The sequence below is a fragment of the Triturus cristatus genome, chromosome 6 (genome assembly GCF_964204655.1).
Source record: "Triturus cristatus chromosome 6, aTriCri1.1, whole genome shotgun sequence".
Lineage (NCBI taxonomy): Eukaryota > Metazoa > Chordata > Amphibia > Caudata > Salamandridae > Triturus > Triturus cristatus.
This window is the reverse complement of record NC_140589.1, coordinates 1,228,969,685-1,228,983,190: the sequence shown is the minus strand read 5'-3', so window position 1 is coordinate 1,228,983,190 and position 13,506 is coordinate 1,228,969,685. Positions and strand designations below refer to the sequence as shown.

The following is a 13,506-nucleotide window of genomic DNA, read 5'->3' as shown; positions in this document are numbered from 1 at the left end:
TGTCCATTGATGTCATCAAAAATAGTGTCAAGTTTCGGGAAATCGTTAACAAGCCATTCTTTCAGGAAACCCCTGGTAGCTCTCTAGAATGCAATATGCCGTAGCAGGAATGGTTTAATCATTTTAAAATTGTATATGGCGATCAGGAGAACCAAGGACCCTCAGGTATCGTATTTGAGGTCGAGGCATACATTATGGTTTTTACAGAATTAGAAGTAGCAGAGGCCATAAATCAAATGACAAGTAATATAGCTCATGGCCACACGGTGTCCCAGCCGATCTTTTTAAATCCAATGTGACACTATGGTCAAAACTTCTGGCCCATGTTTTTAATATGGCATGCAATTTTGGCCTGCCCAGATCATGGTCTAAGTCAGTCATTGTCCTGGTTTTTAAAAAGGGTAATAGAGGGGATCCAAGCTGCTACAGACCAATTTTACTTATAGATTCTGCGGTAAAGGTGCTTGGAAGAGTGGTACTCAGCAAACTTACGGTCTGGTTAAACAAAACTAATACACTATCGAACCTGCAATACGGCTTTAGGAAAGGAAGGGGTACCACTGACCAATGATTGAATCTGCACCTATTAATTGGGAAGTATACCATTGTCAAGAAGGGGGCATTGTATCTGGCGTTCATGGATCTTTCCTCTGCCTTTGACCGAGTGAATAGATCCAAGTTATGGGCTATACTAATCAAACTAGGTGTGGACAGAAACATTGTTTTTTTCCTTGCCGATTTGCATAAGGACTTGACAGCCACAGTGAGGTACGACCAAAGGGGGGATTGCACCCAGGGAATACGCATCGTAAATGGTGTCAGGCAGGGATGTATCTTCGCCCCCCTACTTTTTACCCTTTATATCAACAACTTGGATCTAGTTTTAGGGGACGCCAGTGAAGACATCCCGCGTGTGCGGGAACGGCTGATCCCAGCCCTCCTATACGCAGATGATGCCGCCCTATTAGCAAGAACTGCGGTTGGTTTACAGTGTCTTTTAACTTCCTTTGCCGTATTCATGAGATCTCTGGGTCTAAGTGTAAACTTTTCAAAATCACACTCAATGATAATCGGCTCTAGGCCTAAAAGGGTTCAAACTCTCCACTGTGAGGGTAACGTGATTACAAGGGTCACTATATTCCCTTACCTAGGCATTATATTTGATGATAGAGGTACATGGGTCCCACAAATGAACGCAAAAAGAAATGTATTGGCCAGATCTTCATCTGCGGTTCTAGGCTTTGCACGCAGGTTGCGGGCTAAACCAATACAAGCACTGTTAAATGTATGTAGAGCAAAATGCATTTCATTCGCAAACTATGGCTCGGATAAATGGAGTTTTAGAGAAGCAAAAGAAATTCAAATAATTGAAAATAAATTCTTAAGAAATTTGCTATCGGTGCCACAGTCAACGCCATCATACATAATTCATCAAGAGACTGGCATAGGCTTTGTGGCTGATCTAATTGAAATGGCACCTTTACTAAAATGGATAGCAACTTGGTTAAACCCCGAACTTGAAATGAATTGCGAAATCTTGAGAGATTGGTTAGCTTTAGACCGAGTTAGCAGCATTCCTTGGTTGAGTCATGTGAAAAGGCTGGCAGAGCAATTGGGACAACCTGAATTATTTAACTCTCCAGAAAAATTTGTAAAGGGAGACATGCAGTGGGTTAAGAAATCTTATTTATATATGGCACTTTTGGAAAGAGAGATGAGAGAGTTGGCAAAGCCAACGGTACGTGCCCATCAATTGTAAAAACTTCTCGTGCAATTGGACCCTACTTAATTGTGGTAACCAATTCTAACCATCGCTTCCTTCTAGTAAGATTTAGGCTGAACCAGTTATACTTTTGATTTGCCGAACCACCGTAATGGAAAATGGATGGAGGACCTGGGCGTCTGTTCATGTGAGAATTTCTCCTCCCAGGACACATTGCACTTCGTTTTATTCTGCGAGCACTTTTTGCATGGTCGGAAACGTTTTATTCTCCCAATTTTAAAGTGCAAAGGATTTTTTCAGGCGAAACCAGTGCTAATATATTTCCAGATGTTGTCTAATGCCTGGGAAATTTTTAACATAGCGAGTTTCCTCACAGCAGCAGTCGGAATAAGGAGTTAAACAGTGAGAGTGATTCCCATGATCTAGTTCTTAACAATTTTTAATAATCCGGGTTTAAGGCTGTATTTTGAACTGTTTGTCCACCTTGTGTATCTAACCAATGCAATATCATTGTTAACTAATATCATATTAATGTGTTTAACTTTTATTATTGTGTAGAATGCTTTTATGGTTTTAAATAACCGAATAAAGTAATTTTGACTGACTGACTTAGATCAGTGACTGCAGATAAGAGATATGCATTCAATGTAAGAGTGTCTGCTGTATCGGTCCGTACCAGTATTTTTTTCTTTTATAGCGGGCTATCGGCGTGACATCTTCATAGCGCGGGTCGGTTGGCGATCTGCTTGGTGCATGTAACATAACAATGCCCTGTTTAAGTTACACACCGAGTCCCGCGTCTACGTCGCTACAGTCCTTCCTCGTTAATTTGACATAAATTGCTTCTCACATTGACCAGCTGAGGCAAAGGAAGCGCAGACTGGTATGCATCTACGCTCATTGAGCGGGCTGCAATGTGGCAGCTGTCCGTGGTGCTGGTGTATACGTGCAGTCGCTCTTCAAAGCATTTCTGGAGCAGAAAGGAACGAATTAAGCCCGCCCTTGTATTTCCCACACATATCAACCCGGGCCAGTGCTTGTAGTTAAAATCGGGTACTGTACGCTGTACTGTAATTCAATTCCAATACGATATAATACACTGACATCAGCCCTGGTGTGGACGCTGCACTGAGGTCTGTCTACCTGTCGGTGCACAGGGGGCAGCCCCTTACCCCTTGTGCAGCAGTGATGTCAGCACGGACCCAGCCCATTTCCCCTCCTCCCACACAGGGAGCATTGACTCAGCTCCGGGCTGCGATGCCAGTGAGCGAGGCGCATATGGCAGGGCGGGTCCTAGCCTACCTTTGATTTGTTTGTATGGTAGATACGGTGCATCCCTACCCCCTCAACCCGGCAGAGGAACGGAGAGAGGGAACAGAGCTTTCTTGCACCCAGCACTGCGCGCCCCCTCTCCCGAGCAGCAATGCTCTAGCAGGGCCCGTTTCTCGCTTTCCCCGGAAGGGACCTGTCTTGCTACCGCTATGGATTCAGACTACCCATCCTTCGAAACCCCCATCTGCAGCGAGCTGAAACATTTTTGCAAACGGATTAAGGATACGTACCAGGAACTGAAAGAGGACCTCACCCCCTACAAGGATGACCGCTATTACAGGTACGAAGGGGGGGGGGGGGCGCCTAAAGGAAGACCCCTCGTACAACCCCTTGTGTGCGCTGTACGCGATAGCTGATCCGGGAAATGTGTCCTCCATGTCTCTGCACCGCCGAGAAGCCTCTCACAGGGCAGGTGGCACAGGGCAGGTGGCGTCACAGCTCTCAACCGCCGTTAACCTCTGTCCTCGCGGATGCTCTAACGGATTAGAACGCGCGTGAGGGGAGAGGGCGCGCGGCGTAATGAAAAGGTAAAACATCCCTGTGATGGGCCCAAGAGAGCCCTGTTATCCGACCTCCCTCGTTCCTCATTTCTTTTAACGAGGCCGTGTCAGGTGTTGTGGTGTTAACCCTGCTCTAATAGAAAGAGAACGGAAACCAGCCCCCAGCTCCAGGAACCACTGGGCGCTTATGGCAACAACTGAACAGCTTGTTTGCAAACGCCCGGCTAGGCCAATCTGGGGAGGGAGTGACCTTGTGTTTTACGATTTATGAATATTGAAAATGGTCGCCAAGAAGTGCTAGAGCCGTGAGGTGGACCTAATCTCTGCCAGACGCATGAATGTTTCCCAAAGGTTTCTGTCGGGGTTAATGGCTGGGTTGTCTTTCACAAACGCGTCCAGCATGCACGACTTGTCAGGAAAGAGACCAGCGCTATAAAATACATTCTGTCCTAGAAAAACAGGCCGTGGGAAAAAGGCACGATTGAAACCGCTCCTGCCTTCCCAAATACACGGCTTCCATTTTCCACATCTCGATAACCTTCATGCAACATCTTTATCATTGCATGTTTGCTTTTTTATTCAGTTTGTACTTTAAACAAAGTGTTGTACATTTGGGCTAACCTACTGCCAAACTTGTTCAACGAATGACAGTACCGTTTGTTCGTAATTTTTGAACGATTTCTATTGGCTGGTGAAAGCAATTGTATATCTTTAATACAGTCGTGGAACATTGTGTGTACATTAATTGACCAAAGGTCTGTCATCGCCTTCGAATATTCTTAAATACAGCTTTTTAGAATAACCCTCAACATTGTGGCTGCCCATCAAATAACTATAGGTGGGCCAGCCAATACATTAACAGGGAGTTAAGAGCCAACTCTGGCTCCAAGAGCCCGTTCAGAAGTTGATCTTTGAAAATAATTGCCATGTTAATCAAGCAACAAACATCATTTTAGAATATGGTATGGTGTTTTAAAATTTTAAAAAAGTGAATTTCATTAACACATGGAAGCGTTTCACCTTATTACAGCAGATCATAGCTTTGCATTTATTTGAAGTACGCTTTTAAACATGCAGTTAGAAACATACCTGCTCCCGTGGTGGTGACAATGCTATTATGCTAAGCGGCAAGTCAGTTGGCTTGGGTATCCTGTATGTTGCATAGATTCTTATTATAGATGGAGCAACATTATAAGCTACTAAATCAAACACACAAATGTTTTTTGTACCAGTGCATCCTGAACTCACATATTTGAAAGTGCTCTCATATAGGATAATGAACAAAAAAGGAGCAGGTGAAATAAAGTCTTTGTCTACGAGCACACAATTTGGTCTAGCAGGGAAGCCGCTATTGATCCCCAGATTTTCCATTTTAACACTGAAATTCAACCACTAGTTGGGTTTCTCTGACATCAACATTTAATGCCTTGTCCTTAATTCTTGGAGAATGAGATTAGAGCGTCAGTCACAAGGAGAATCCCATTTTTTTGCTGTTTTAACATAGCAGAAATCTTGCCCTAGGACATCAGAGCACTTCACAACAGACCTAGAGCCTCTTTAAGAATGCAACTTTTTGACATACTTCAGTCTCGATTTGTGGAGGTCACCAGTGACCACAGAAAGTGAGAGAAAAGTGCCTAAAAAGCAACATTGTTACAGTGTTTCTATGACCAGTGTCCTCTTTGAGGTGTGATGGTCCATGGCATTAACTCAAAGGCATGTAGAATTATCTTCTTAGTTGTTGATTACCTACTAGGACAGAGTCTCTCGACTTAAACTTTGACTGGCAAAGTTGCACCTCAGACAGGTCATTGTTAATTTGCCTTTTCAGTTGTATGTCTTCTGAATTTGCTACTGTTGGCTCACAGATCACAGATCATATATTAAAGATGAGTAAGTAATTCAGTAGCTACATTGCTCATAGATGTTGGAGTGCAGCTGGTGGTCATGTGGGACGTGTTCCTGTACACTTCAACAACATGTAGGTTTTCACCTTACCCTTCTGTAATGTGGATTTGTTTAGTGCGGGTGTGTTTTATCCTGAAGAAGATATTCAGCAAATTCATAACCCTGGCCATTAGGCATGGGAATGCCTTGAGCAACCATGAGTCACCATAACACGCCCGCCCCATTTCTTGGGCTGACTTCCTATGCTGATGTGGTCTGAGTGACCCTAACCTTTGGACATTTGGTATGGTCTCTGATCTCAATGAGGCAATATCTGCCAATATGTAGATTACACAGGTCAGCACTAACCCTAGCCCACAAGTGTCGGGCCATCATCTCTGATGATTCAAAAAGGAATTGCTGCTGTTCAGATGCTTGGCCCACAGTCCAGCTGATCAAAGAGCATTAACCCTGGCATTTATGTGTTGGTGCTAGACCTTCTTGTTAATTGGCTTGGATTTTGACAAGTCCCTGTGTGCTTGACACGAGCCAGTTGAAGAGAGTGAGAGTGAGAGATCAACGCTGTTGACAATGAATTTGGGTGCCTCAGTGACAAAGCTTATCTTCTGTTGACGCACATTCTGGGTTACAAGAAGTGGTTTGGAACACAAACCTTGCCTTGAAAGAAATATAGGTTTGTGGTCCATCGCTACTTACCATAGTTGATCTAGGCATTGGTGGAGGTGCTGCTATCCTCAAAATATCTTTAAGGTATCCTTTTCAGTATGGGGGAAAAGTTGCTCTGGTGTGGTGAGAGCATGTCTGGCATAAGCAAGGAATGCCCTCTCATTCAATTCCTGCACTCGGAGCAGGACAGTGCCTAAACCTCTAAGCCAACTCCGACGCTTTCTTGAGGCCGAAATATTTAATAGTGGTGCCTGCTGATAGTGAATCCTTCATGGACTGAAAGATCTGGTTGAGTTCATTAGTCAATTCTGCACGTCCTGGAACAGTCCTGTGAGAAATGTCAAATTCTTGATCAACTATTAACAGTAGATCATTAGCCCAGAAAACCTCTTACTTTTGGCACGAACTGGAAGCAGCTTTACTAGCAGGCCCTTTTTGGGGTTCGAGAAATACTTCACCCTCCATGAAGTGGTTGCTAAACAAATCAATACTAATTGACGAGGTAACATACTGTGTCCGTTTCATTTTAGTACAGCTCTGAGTCTGCATTGGTGTTGGTCAAGTGTTACTGTAAGATATAATGGCCAACCACTTATTCCAAGTGCATCTCCCTAATAGAGTTTTGGAGCATATGAAATTAGTTGCTTATACTGCGGAAGGCTCACATGGGTCAACCAAATAGTAACGTATCGAGGTTATTTCTCTGAAGAAGAGGGCTGCCGTATTAAACTCTTCTCTGGATTGTGGAGAATCATTATGACCTTTTTATCTTGTATTTGCTGTTAACCCTGGGGTGATGTCTTGGACAAGGGTGCTCAGGTAGCCACACCTAACCCAACATGTGCTTGGAATGTAGGCAGATGGGAACAACGATGTGGAAATGTCAAGAACACCTACAGCAGATGCAGTTACCAGTAATTTATTGAAAGGCAGTACTATTATAAATGCATCAGCGATATCCCATAAGTTCCACACATTCAACGAATAAACAGTCATTAACAGGGGAGTACAAACATTACTGATTAAGTGTGTCACATCCCTGTGAAGCAATGTCAGAAACCCCTCGTTGGCATTCAAGACCAGTATATGGCAGAAGTATGATAGACCGGACCAAATGTAGTGGCATGCACTACTCTGCATCAAAGTCTCATGGGTACAGTCTAGTGGACAGCCTTTTACAGCTAGTAAGATGGCTAGCGGTAGTCCTTGATCTGGTGGGTAGATTTTTGAAATAATCATATTGGTTGGCTCCTATCTCTGGTGATGTGATTATTTGTCCATGTGAAGTAATTGGTTGATATCCATTTATGCCCAAGGATTAACCTAATGTGTTTTCCTCCTGTTCCTTGGAACCAGTTGATTGTTCCAGACTTCCCAACAAGAACGTTTATGCTTATTAATAATAAATATCCTCATAACATGTCAGGGTGTTCTGTCCATCCAGGAAATGTGTCAGGAAATGTGCCTACGCTTGGTTGACTTACTAGGGAAAGAGAAACTCTGGCAAAATATCTTGTTTGCTTTAAAAACCATTGGAAGCATTTTGCTAGCACAAGCTAAAAACAATTTTTGTGTTCAAGCAGTTTTTATTAGTTAGAAATAAAAAAAGAGGTAAATATTCAGAAATACATGCGACACAAGTAAAATCCATGCAACACAAAATGCACATGAGAATACAGTTAATTACACAGAACAAACTAGGACGGCAGAGACAAAGAAGCGGAACAGATGAGCAAGGAGATGCGTCTGCAATATAAACAATCAGAACAAATGTGATCAAGAGCACGAAAATAGTCGTACAACCAGTGAAAACTAAGTATGATGTAAAGTTTTTAAGACACTCTCTGCAAATGTAGCACCTCTTCACATTTTTTACACACACATAAACTAAGTTCACTCAACCCTCTCGTGACATTGAGTTTCTTGCTTAAACTAAACCATTCATGCTACACTATACACACTTGATGCTGTTTGAAAATGGGAGCCAGTCTCTTTTCGATTCATGGCTCGCAGTCCCTTGTGTAGCCCTTCAACTGCTTGGCACATTAGAGCAGCTGCTTCCTCAGTCAATATAAGCACTTTCACTTCAATATGTATTACATATCTGTCACAGGCTCAATCGTTTCCACATTTTTATTTGCTCTTATTCTCTCGTTCCTAAATCTTTTTACTCACATTTGATCATTTTCAATAGCCTTCAAGCTAGCCTCAGTAAAGCTAGCAACACGTCTTTTATCAAAAATGGCATATTCACAATCAGCCTAGCCCTCATGTTACAAACTTACGGATTACATATTGTGTCACACAAAGTCAGGCAGTACATGACTGAATTTCTATCCATCATAATTTTACATTGGCACCTCCTACAATTCACTAATCCTCTTCAAATCCAAAATGGCTGAATAAGTTGGAATTCACTGTAACATAGATAACTGCTTTGCACATATTGTCCCCTTATCTTCTGTCCCAACATTCCATGATTGATGACTGTTTCAGTCTTCGATATGTTAAAGGATGTTTCACAGCACCATTCACTCTTTCACGTTTCAGAAGTGCACCAACCAAAGGAAAAAAAACATTCTCTAAAATACACCGTGCATCGTTTGTGTATCAGTGGTGTATTCAGCCTCATATTTTCACTTTATTTGGTGCTTTCCGCTTACACCATACCAAGAGGTGTACATGTCGAGCCTATCCACCCTGTGATATTCAGTATGTAATCCGCATTTGCCATTCTCACTTCAGCCTTCTCAGTTCGATCCATTCATCCTTACTGTCCAACACAGACCCACCACATGCATTATAATCTCACTCATCCTGATGCATTAATACCATTATTTGCAACGCTACTTGTTTCTTAAGTGTGTTCCTATGTAGCTATTCTTTTGACCAAGGCAACACAGCTTCTAGATGGAACCTCCCTTTCACTATTGCACTTAAAATTCGCTGTCATTCTTGTATGGCATTTAATTCTTCCCACTCTTCTCAGTTTGCAATCTCAGTGAATTTGTCTGTGGGGTATGCAGCTGCTATCACATTCTTCTAGCTTTTGCTATTTCTTTGTTGCAGAGCCTTCTACTTTACTCAGTTGGAAACTAGTTGATGTTCCATCGGGTTCCTTCAGGTCTACTACCCCAGGCACTATAAATCGTCCCACATTAGCCACCAGGTCACACTTATGGTTCGCACCTTCCCCCTTTCTATGTGTTCCCATTCCCCACTGCTCTCGCTGCCTTCTGCTTGTCCAATTCTTGTAGGTTTGTCACCAATGCAACCACTCCCACAGTCTGTCTCCCACCCTGCTAAGTGTATCTTAGAAGGGTTAATAGAGCTCCTTTAATCTTGGGCAGGGGAGATTGGGGAGCAAATAATTCCTAATCAGTCATGCCCTCATTCCTACAGTTATTGGCTGCATGTCATGCCCTACAAATTGTTTGGGGGTAAAATGCAGTCTGCTCTAGTTCCCTCAATTGTTCATTAGCTTTTATGATGTTATACCAAGGCTACTAGTTTTGCTCAGTGCCCATCGCAGTTGGGTAAATCAAGTTTAAGTCCTCTATTAGCCAGTAGCAGTTGGCATAGATTGGGAGTGGTGATGCGGAGGATGGGGGTAAAGAAAAAAGAAAACTTACCATCTTGCCAGGTCTCTCTTCCGCCGTCTCTGCGTCCAGCCGGAAGAGGAAACACCCAGGCTTGCCTAAACCAATCACAACGCTGATATTGTTTGGCATTCAGATGGAGACTGGGAGCCTGGGCATGTTCTCCACCCAGGCTGTAACTCAGCCTGGGTGGAGTACATGCAAAGTGTGCATGACTGTTTGGCCAGCCCAGGACGGCCAGCCAAAAATTAATGCGCACTTACAGAGTGCCCACCTGTTCTCCCCTTGCTCTGTGAGCAGAGCAGCCCGCCCGCAAAGCTACTGCAGCAGGATAAATTAAATGCTAATAATATCGTTTTATTTTTCCTTCATTTACACAGCAGAAAAGCAGTGGGGCGACGCTCCTGCTCAACAACTGCATAGCCATCCCATAAGGAGTAAGGCTGTCAAACCTGTGCACCTCATTGTCCTCCTTTCTCCTAGTTGTACAATTTTGTACATGCGTCTAATGTAACTAATTTGACCAGCAGTAATATCACATCCCCTATTCCTTTACCCAATCCTATGCTTCCTAGTGTGAAGTGTACCCCAAATCACAGTATACCCCATTCTGTTATGCAAATCAAACAATACATCAATTTGACTAAACATCTCCCTCCCTCGCTCGGTGTTTATAAAGACTTAAGAACTTCTCTCATACATATCTCTTTAAGACCTCCCAGTTCCTGTTCCCAAAAGACTAACTCCTCCCTGCACTCTTTCCCTACATTTAGAGTACAGTCTTCTTGCCCCCTCCTCCACCCCCTTGGTCTCGTAGAGGGGTCCTGTCATTGCAAAGCTGTCACAATTCTTGATTTCCTCCATAACAGCAGTTTTCAGATGTCATTACAACTTGGATACTCTTAGCTTGCCTGACTCTAACCATATAGCGCATAGAAACTCTCCTCCTCGTGGTGGTCCCTGTATGTTTCCTAAGCTTAAAGCCAGTGTGACTCCCTGTAGGCATCCGATCACCTTTGCCACACTTGTGTATACATCTTTCTCTCGGAGAGAATCCATGCCAATCCTGCACTCCGCTGTATGTCCCTACAGTATGTTAGCAGATAACACTACTCTCTTATCGCCGCACACATCAACCTCGCATGCAACAAAATTAGGTATTTTCCCTGAATCACCATGCTAAATACGTAATGTGCTGTGTTCTGTTCTAACTTCACGTTTCCTTGCTTTTCTTTTTTATAATCCACAAATCTTTTGATGCATACATACATCTAACATCTGGTTGTTTCCTGTCCAAAATAAACAGTCTCTTGCTCCCTGCTACTGCAGTTAGTTTTGGCACAATATAACAGATTTTATCGCTTGTAGTTAAACTTGAACATAATTCCCTTTAAACATTATTTTCTTCAGCACCATGCATTTGTTCTTTCACTTTCTCTTTCGTGTCTTGTTTTTTGTATTGTTTTTCTCTGAGTCTGCATCAATCGTCCAGGGCACTCCAGTTCTCTCTCAGTAATCTGCTCCTGGGTTCTCTCTGCAGTAGTAACTGACAAAGGTTTCACTTCTCTCCCCTGTGCTAAATAATCAGCACTGTGAACTTGTTCCTCTGTTCATTCAGTTTGCAATAGATTGGCGATTAATGCCTCGTGGGAGTGCAGGCTGTCCCCCATTGCAAGTCATTGGTCTGCCACACTTTTCTAAGATTTTCACAAGGTGTCACACACCTGTCCTGCATCGCATCCCAGTTGTCATTATGTCTTGGACAGGCGTGCGCAGGCAACAACACCTAATTTAACATTTCACGGAATGTGGGCAAATGAGAGCGGTAAATTGGCCACAACAAAAACCAACGCTCCAAAAGCAATTATAATGTCATTTTATTGATAACATGGGTTAATTCATGGACTAGCAGCACTATTTTAAAAGTGTAGGATATATCCCATAACAGTTTTATGGGCTCAAACAATAAACAGTCATTAACACAACAGTGCAGACGATACATATCTTGTCAAGTCTTTTATGTCCATGTGAAGCAATGAAGGAGACCCCTCGCTAGCGTTCCCGACCAATTCACTGCAGCAGGGCAGTAGTATGGGCCACACGCAGTATGCACTGCTCTGTGTCAGAGTCTCGCAGATGGCTGGTGACACAGTTGGGAATTGTTCTCATAGGTCTACTGGGTAGAATTTTGATGAAGTCATCCTGGTTGGCACCAGTCTCCGGTGATGTGGCTATTTGTCCATGTGAAGCAATTGGTCTATATCTGTTTATGACTAGGGCTCCTGGTTTTACGGTGTTTATTTTTTTGTCTGTATTTATCCATATTTATTTTTTGGCAACTTTATCTGTATTTATCCTTATTTATTATGGGTTTTGTGAAAAAAAGTAAAGCTGAAACTGGTATATTTCTACACTTATTTAATCAATAAATATGCAGTCATGCTTGAATGCCTGCCAGGTTTCACTGAAAAGAACACCCGCAGAATATAAATCAATGCACTTATATGAAAATATGCACATTTCAGTGTCAGCCTTGTGCACAGCTACTGCTTCTTGACTAAAATTCCTTTCTTTTTTAACCCCCTTACCCATCAATCCACACAGTTATTGGCCTGGCAGTCATGGCAAGTGTATTTAGAATCACTCAAAAGCACCCAATTTCTGTTTTTATCCACATTTAAAAATTAATACAGACAAGAAAATAAATGGTTTCTTTTTGTATTTATGTGTAAAAATCAGTAAAAACGGAAAACAGGGTGCCTTATTTATGACTAAGACATATGCCAATGCATTCTCCTCCTGTCCTTTGGAAACAGATCAGTATTTCATGCTTCCTAAGGGAAGCAACGATCCTTAGCAATGATGACTATTCTTATAGGGGCTTATTTACAAGAAACTGACACATCTCTGAGTTAGAGCCGAGATGCGTCAGTTTCCTTGCGCCGGGTAAAGAAACCCTTACACCACCATGGATGCGTCATATTTACAATACGGTGCACCATGGCGCAAGGATTGACAGATGCATCAGAAATTCTGACGCATCTGTCGACGCAAAAGACACGTATTGCTGGAGTTGTGTCGCAAGCATGAGGCACCGCCAGCAATGCTTGAGGGAGGCCTACACTTAATACACTGCGTCACTCCTTACGCCTGCTCCAAGCAGGCGTAAGGTTTTGACGCAGTTACATCCTAGAAGTGGCGCAGTGAAATCTTGTAGATTTCACTGCGTCACTTCTACGAGGCTTGCCTGCGTTGCAACTTCCACCTGACACAGGTATAATGTGATGCAGGGCTTTACAAGGTGACACATCTCCCTAGATGCATCACGTTGTAATGTGGCCTCAACGTGGTGCATTGTTTACAGCACCGATGGGTCACAAAAAGTGACACAACGGCAGTGCAAAACTGTCTCAAGGGGCTTGTAAATCTGCCCCATAATGTGTCAGGGTATATGGTTCCTAGAGGAAAGGTCCCTAACCTTGGTTGACCTACTATAGTGGGAAAGGGAAACGATGATTATATATCTTGCTTGCTTTGAAAATCCTTGGAGTGTTCATCCTATTTGTCTGTCCTTCATGTTTAATACGCTCTCCGCAAATGCAGAATGTTTTCACATTTGCACACACCCATCAACTAAGCTAAGCTACCCCTTGCTTGACATAAAGATTTTTGTGCAGACGAAACCCTTCATACTACTGGTGATTTGACAATTTCACTTGATCGCTTGTTTACAGAGGCACTTCTCTGCACTGGCCTGCAGTTCTTCTGACTGTTTCAG

General features: G+C 43.0%; 1 protein-coding gene across 1 annotated transcript in view; it reads left to right on the top strand.

Annotated features, from left to right (window-relative positions):
* Positions 1 to 3,012: 3,012 nt before the first annotated feature.
* TMEM181 (transmembrane protein 181) overlaps positions 3,013 to 13,506 on the top strand; it is a 402,172-nt gene continuing 391,678 nt past the window's right edge. The window contains exon 1 of the mRNA XM_085612152.1: positions 3,013 to 3,335. Within this exon, the coding sequence (XP_085468278.1) occupies positions 3,205 to 3,335 (131 nt within the window). The 5' untranslated portion in view covers positions 3,013 to 3,204. The remainder of the gene's footprint in view (positions 3,336 to 13,506) is intronic.